The 7,338-nt window shown below is 42.4% G+C and overlaps 1 protein-coding gene across 2 annotated transcripts; it reads right to left on the bottom strand.

Moving 5' to 3' along the window:
* Nucleotides 1–302: 302 nt before the first annotated feature.
* LOC147621526 (transcription factor HBP-1a-like) lies at nucleotides 303–6,309 on the bottom strand. Of its 2 annotated transcripts, none has more exons than XM_086824581.1 (9): nucleotides 6,231–6,309; nucleotides 5,962–6,062; nucleotides 2,209–2,345; nucleotides 2,071–2,134; nucleotides 1,919–1,958; nucleotides 1,411–1,715; nucleotides 1,235–1,312; nucleotides 879–1,004; nucleotides 303–771 (listed from the first exon to the last, which is right to left on the bottom strand). In XM_086824581.1, the coding sequence occupies exons 3-9, from the start codon at nucleotides 2,340–2,342 to the stop codon at nucleotides 754–756; spliced, it is 765 nt and encodes a 254-aa protein (XP_086680707.1). In that variant the 5' UTR covers nucleotides 2,343–2,345; nucleotides 5,962–6,062; nucleotides 6,231–6,309; the 3' UTR covers nucleotides 303–753. The 2 variants fall into 2 exon arrangements, with proteins under 2 accessions (XP_086680707.1, XP_086680708.1); XM_086824582.1 differs by having other exon boundaries at nucleotides 2,071–2,122.
* Nucleotides 6,310–7,338: the final 1,029 nt, after the last annotated feature.

Genomic DNA, 7,338 nt, shown 5'->3' with positions numbered 1-7,338 from the left:
TGCCACATGGCAAGCATAGGTGAGTCCACAAAAGATATACAATGAGCTCAATGTTACCCAAATATCATTGTCAAACAATATACCATATGTACACCAAAGTGATATGCATATACATGTGCATATGCACCATCATTTTGGAGAGGGTAGGTAGTGCTAAGCTATGGTGTACGGAAAGGGGTTAACAATGACACTGATCGACGATGCCTAAAGATAGTCAAAATCACTCTTACATTGTCCCGTATTGATGATGATGATACATTCTAAAATCGTCTACAATCTTTAAATAGGCTGTGCATAAAGATAGTCAAAATCACTCTTACATTGTCCCATAACAATGATGATGATACATTCTAAAATCATCTACAATCTTTACATAGGCTGTGCATATGATTAAGTCTGAGCTTCACTGCCTCATTATCTGTTGCACCCTTGAATCCACAAAAGAAGCTTACACTCTCAGATAGCAAACTACACATCACTTAAAAACAGTCTTCTCTACACCATATTTGAGGTTTTGGCATTTCTTCACTTGAGGATTTTGAGCAGATCCTCTCAAAGCCATAAAACTACCTGTGTTGAATTAGCTTGAGGTCACTGAAAGAAATTTTAATTTAAAAAACACTAAGCACATCCGAAAATGTTGTCTGGGTAAAATTACATCTGCTAGATAGCTCAAAAGCATGGCTGCAGAAAGCAGGGTTGCTATCAAGAATTCCTTAGTCCAAAATTAATCAAATTTCGATGAACTCCTTTTCATTTCTTCAACCGTTCCTACAACAAAGAAAAACAAACAGTTTAGATTATGAAAATCAGATAAGTGCCTCAGCTTGCAACCTCTGCCCTGATTCTCCCATTATGTTTCAATTTTGAGATCTTACAAGTAACAAGAGGTTTTCGGATGAAAGCTTCTGACAAAGCTCATTAAGCCGATCCACTTCCATCCTCAAGGATTCATTTTCTGCAGTAAGAGCCTGCACTTTTTCTGATAACTCCTCGCATTCAGCCTGCCACATGGACACATAAAAGAAACAGTCATTTTGGTTGAAAGCCTGCCAAATGGACATTGAAAGAAGACAATCAAGTCAATCAAGTGTACAGCAATTGGGCCACATGGGTATCAAAAAAAAGTCAAGTCAATCAAGTGTACACAAATTGGTTGAATGCCTGCCACAAAGGCAACAAGTGGTACAAACATCGGTTCCCAAAGCCAGGAAGAAGGATCAAGATGATGCACCTGTTTGCGCATCCGTGATCGCCTTGCTGACTCTCTATTCGCCTCTTTTCTCTTCTGTCTCTTCAGCTCTTTTTCATCCTGCAAAGTGACTGTTATGTAGACTATTCCACTGATTCATGAAACATAGCACTCCTTGGAGAAAAGAGCCAACACTTTGCATATCTAAATCTTCTCACCTGGACCCAAATTTCTGTGGATCCTCCATCACTGCTGGGATCATGGAAACTCATGTTTGCAGCCGCATGAACGAGTCTGCCTGGCACAGACTGTGGTCTTGAAGCTTCTTGCCCAACTACTGGTGCTGTCCTGGGTCCATTCCAATACTCCATGCCTAAATTTACACTGGGATTCAGCAAGCCAGTGTTAGCAGGCGATGAGGTGTTTGTGGGCGGGTTCACTGGTGTGTTGCTAAACCCTTCAGAATGCCTTCGTTGGATGTTTAACTTAGAGATATCATTCCCATTTGTTCCTGAAGCTGCATCTGTGTGTGTCCAAATACATAGAACAACTTGGGTCAATCAAACAACTCCATAAACATAAGAATCTGCAACTACAACAGTAATTACTAATGAGTGCTCATTGCCTTCGTCTCAACAATCAAGTTAGCACTGCAAAGCCTCTGTTGAAGAAAAAGGTCAAGGGAAAGGGGCTAAACAGACAACCAATGGGGAGAGAACTACTTACTTCCATTGAGGGCCTGATCGATGCTCCTTTTTTCTAGCACCTGTGTGAGCAATATTGAGAGAAGTCAGCTATGACCAAAACATCTTGATGTGCAGCACTTCGAACGTCAGATGTGCAAAGCTCGACATCAACGCTAAGAAAAAAAATCTTACCTCCCTACAATTCTCCTGGTTCTTATAGGATGGTCCTTCACCTTTGATTTCCCTATAAAGAATCCTATCATGTGAGACAACCAAGTCAGAGACAGAATCACCATAGATTATTATAAATTTGCTGACCAAAAAAGCAACCTTGATTGGAATTGATCAATAGTGGACTCATTGCTATCAAGATTATCCATTCTAGTTTCCCCTGTGATGCTTCCCCTCATCTTTGCTTTAAGCACCTCAATTTTAGGTCTTATTTCATAGCCTGAAGGAGTCATTACCTGAAAAAATTATGTATAAGTCTCTCTCTCTCTCTCTCTCTCTCTCTCTCTCTCTCTCTCTCTCTCTCTCTCTCGCGCGCGCGCGCCTTACATGTTTAACAAGGCACTAGCAAAAGGCTTTCCCCACACTTGGTCATCACACATCATCTCACCCATACACAAAGCTGGGGACACTATGAAGCCCAATAACTACAGGATCATCATGATCAGTCATACCTTGGCCAAGCTATATGGATCTGTGCTAAGGACAGAGCTCAGCTCATTGGCAGAGAGAGAGGGGCACAGAGCAGGAGGCCAAGCAGGGTTCAGGCGGACCTTCTCCACATCAATCAATTTTTCGAGGTGGTCGAAACACCAACAATTTAGGTTTACTTCTCCAAATCCCTCGAGGAGGAGGAGGAGGTAAGCACTATTGTCAATTGAGTAACCCGTTTATAGCACCTACAACACACCTACAAATATGCAGGGCACAGCGGACATCACATAGCAGCCGATGTGTAGAGTCGGACAACGCAGGTGACACACGGCACTGCCATGTGGCAGTGATGATGTGGCTATAGTGATGTGGCATTTGGGTACAGGTGGCCGACAACAATACTACTAGCCAACTAGGAGGATTGGTGCATATATATATGTGGGTAGCCAAATCATCATATTCATCTGCTTTCCTCGGTGTTGGACTTCACAGATTATTTCTCTGTAGGCGAAGTGCTATAGCCAGGAGTGTACAGTAGGTCACAGGGCTGTTATTTGACTCTTCACTCTCAACCACATCTTGCACTTGAATTTCAGTTGTATTACTTCTTTCTTGTACATAATACAGAGCAGTAGTTTAGGACTCGTGTGTGCTGTATGTGTGATTCCGTTGCACTCTTCTTTCTATCTCAGGAAAACCCTAGCACATAGTCACAAGTGTTCTACAACAAGTCTTTGACCCTCATGCTCTCTCGCCACCTCTCCCAAGTAGACCATGCACCGAAACTCCCTAGCCTTAGAGCTCTCATGCATTAAACGTTGAAGAACACATCAACCATCAAAGAACTCATATCACAGTATATTTAAGAACACTCATTGGTTGTGTGGTTACCATTACAAAATTGAACATCAAATTAAATCACGTTGTGGTTGCTTGGGAGAGTTGGAGCCACTTACCTTTAATTGTTCCTGCATGATTGTTAGTAGCTCCTTGGTGGCCTTCGCAACTTCATCTTCAAATCAGGGATTAGATATGAGGTTAGCCATGTCCACGGCTATGCATGTGACATGTGATGTACAGGTGATCACACCTAGCTCTGTGACCTGTCCAGTCAAAGTAGTGGGGTCGCTTTGGGAAGCATTGGTATACTGAGTCACTGACCCTTCCCCAGTGATGGTTACTCATGCTTCGTGGTGCCTATGGTTATATAGTGGATGCCCTATCAGATATCTACATTGGACCTTGGTGAGTGGAAATGGACTTATGTGACTGACCCCATGAGGAGCATACTGTTCTTTAGCTACACTGTAACAGTAGGTTGCTCATGCTTGGACAGACCCAAAGAGTTCCCACTCTTAGGCCTCACTGGGAGGCATAGGGTCTAACACCCCCCATTCAGAGGAAATTTTTGCAAAGACTTTGGCACTCGTACAGGAGGAGCCAGATATCCTACTTATTGTTTCTTGAGTGCAGGATGTTATACTTGTCTGTAGGGGCATAGCTCAGAGATGTTTGCTTCAGCCTTCAAGATGTCCCCCAGTTACAATACACACCACCTAGGAGATTATTGCTAGTGTGGCATATCTGGAAGACCAGATGCTCAAGTATTCAGGTTTATGAGTGACATCATTCACACTGTTTTGGCCACTTGCACCCACATACAGGGATCTTCTAGAGATGCGCAGACAAAATGCAGCAGATTTATCAGAGTGGAACCATGGCATTTTCTTCTCCTCCAGTCTTCCAGGGCTTTTATGGCAGCATAGTGCCCCTGATTGGTTGAGATCTCCATACCTTTTGGTCTGAGATCTCCCTTTGTATGGTTTTATTTTACTTAATAGAAGTCTTGTTTCTGGGGGAAAAAAAAATCTGGCAGATCTGCACCGTCCTGCATGGCAGGACAAAATCTCAAATCTCACTGAGTTCCCGGGGCATATCTAAAGAGTTTCGGCCTAGGCTCCTGATGACCACTATTGATTGGCCTACTGCATGCAAGAGATGCGATGTTGTGCAGGAGACTCTTTTGAAATTGCAATTGGGGCCGCCCGGCAGCACAGCAGATTTGGCTTCGGACACTGCATCTCTTCATCGAAGGCTGCCTAAGCATACCCTTCATCACATGGAGAGCAAAAGGCTGGGCCATTTTTTCAAGCCTCGCCCTTCTATGAGAAGGATGGCGCCAACCTGGAACTACACCTTGACCCACATCAGTGGAGGCGAGGAAGGTCATACATCAAAGGGGAGAGGCACGGTGGGTCATAAGATTGCATAAATTTCCACCTTGTAAAATGAATGTGTTGTCCTTGGCCCAAGTCAATGGATCGAGTTCATTGGCATATTATACTTTGTTGAGTAAGCTGTAAAAAATTCGATTAGGCTGTATATATAAATGCTGTATTTTCATTGATGGCTTGTATGCATTCAGAGCTGAACAGTCAAGCTGTGGAACAATCCTAAAGGGGAAGTGGGTGTATTACTAAGGAACCCTGTAAGGCAGTCACAACATGTCCTGAAGGACAGATGGATGTCTCTCTCCTCCCTTAAACCAGTTTGCAGAGAGCTGCATCTGGAAGTATCTTGGGAATATCGGCCGCCTCCAACCTAGTAGCTGCTAGTTTTGATTAAAAAAGCTGGTTTTAATTATGCTGTAGTGGGGTGTTGGATTTGTCCCTAAGTATTTATCTGGGTGGTTTTGTATATAATGTTTTCTGAGATCATACACAAGTGCTTATACTAGTATGTTCAAAACAAGGGGTTTAAATGATGTACTTAGAAGGTGCTCCAGTTGGTGGTCCATAGGAGGATCATTGTGTTGTGGCAGGGTTCTAAATAATACATAAAACCGTTTTCCCCCCCCCAAAAAAAAAAAACTAGCTTTTGGGAATCAACCATGAAAAAATCTGCATTTATCACAGCCTAGGAATTTGGGGAATCTAATGATTCAGAAATTTGCTCGATAGTCCACACACACACATATGAATATACCTGCAGACAAACAAGTGTACAAATACAGATATATATGTCTGCAATGTCTGTATATGTGTGCATATATACATGCATTTATCCATGTAAAATTTCAAATTGGGCAAGAAAGTACGATGTACTGGGATCAATATACAGAACATGAAACCTTTGACTTCGAGTGCATTGACATCCCAATGCATGTCATAGAGGCCTGAATAAACACGTGTACCAGGCATTGAGTTCTTTGAAGAGAAACCCATGCTAGCTCTAGGGGCATGTGACCATGTCAAATCAACATGCATAACTGAACATACATGCTTAGAAGGTCTTAATTGAAGGGAACCCAAATTCTCAACCTCTCTCTCTCTCTCTCAGAGAGACCCCAATAGAAAATCACAACAGGTTTACCTGCGACCCATATGGGGGAAAATTAACATGTAAATAAGAACCACTCACCGTTTAGAGGGTTTATAATCAAAAGAGCACAAGACTCCGCTGCAGCAGGTATCGCCTTCAAGCTGAGGGGTGGCTGTACAAGCAAGTGGGCGCCCAGATGACTGAAACACGAAGGGCGACAAAAGCCCAGTTAAACATTTCTGCACACACAGTTGTTGAAGAAGAAGCATAGAAACCCTACAATGCGGAAAAACCGACGATCTGCTCGAATTTGATCATGGAATTCTGTTCATTTGAATGTAAAATTTTACGCGCGAGGTGCTGCATACCTGGCAAGGGCGGAGAGCAGAAAGAATTCAACCTCCACGCTGGATGGCGAATTTCACATAATAACATATGGTATTGTCTATTTGTCATTAATCTTACATTGTTATTCATTTATTTACATTTATGATCACCACAAGTGGGGTAGATTTTAGGCTCCCTCCCCTCAAAATAGGGTGGGATCTCTCACCACCAGAAGTGTACTAGGCTTACCAATTTTAGCATGAAATCGAGAAACTTTCCATGAAAATAGAGTGGGCGAGGAGATGGACACCCTAAGGGGGAGGAATCCACGAGCTTGGGCGGGGGAGATCCCCCCCAAACATCGAGACTTCCTTCACTTTTCAGCGGGTTTCACGCGCTTCCACCAGAATTGTGTAAACCCCCCTAGTGTGTTGGCTGGTGGATAGGCAAGTTAGCTCAGTCATTTAGGCAAGGTAGCCACAATGGTGTTTGTACACCTAGACGGGACATGGGTTAACGAGCCTCCTCAGCTAGGTCCACCCAATACATGAGCATATATGCCATATCTAAAGGATCTACACCTAACCACAATATGCTTAAAAGCTCCCATGTTTTGAGTTTTGGCTACACGTGATCTTTTGGGTTGTATCCTAGCTTGTGCTTGATTATTTAAGGACTTTGCCTTCCGTACAATTATAAATCCTAGCTTGTGCTTGATTACATAACTAAAACCTTTAAAAATAATTTTATATGCATCCATTTTGGGATATATTGTTAGATGTAAGAAAACACACTACACCCCTTGTAAGAGGTTTATATAAATGAGTTGTATTTCAAGGTTCGATGTGGTATTTACATAATAGAAACAAACCAAAAAATATGCATGGCCATGGGTGTCACCATACCTTTCTGTGAGTTGAGTTCTATGCATGACAGAGAGCTATGATTCAATTCTCCTATGTCCTCTTGGTGAATTATTAAAGTACAGTGAGATGGGTGATAAGAGAGCTATGTGAGCCTTGTGTCTACTTGATTATGCATTGTTACATGGTCATTTAGCATTGATTAATCTCATGTTCATTTGCTAATTAATTTCATATAGTTTTGTGTTCTTTATAAGTTGGCATTACGTGATTACTATTTTGTTCT

The sequence above is a fragment of the Cibotium barometz genome, chromosome 30 (assembly GCF_041138505.1).
Source record: "Cibotium barometz isolate CiBa-2024 chromosome 30, ASM4113850v1, whole genome shotgun sequence".
NCBI lineage: Eukaryota > Viridiplantae > Streptophyta > Polypodiopsida > Cyatheales > Cibotiaceae > Cibotium > Cibotium barometz.
This window is presented reverse-complemented; position numbering and strand designations above follow the sequence as displayed.

Excerpts from the sequence above, each read along its gene's own strand:
- LOC147621526 (XM_086824581.1), bottom strand. The coding sequence starts at position 2,342 with ATGACTCCTTCAGGCTATGAAATAAGACCTAAAATTGAGGTGCTTAAA. Across the intron at positions 1,959-2,070 it reads ACCAGGAGAATTGTAGGGAG|GTGCTAGAAAAAAGGAGCAT; the intron begins GTAAGATTTTTT and ends TTGCTCACACAG. Across the intron at positions 1,313-1,410 it reads CCACAGAAATTTGGGTCCAG|GATGAAAAAGAGCTGAAGAG; the intron begins GTGAGAAGATTT and ends GTCACTTTGCAG.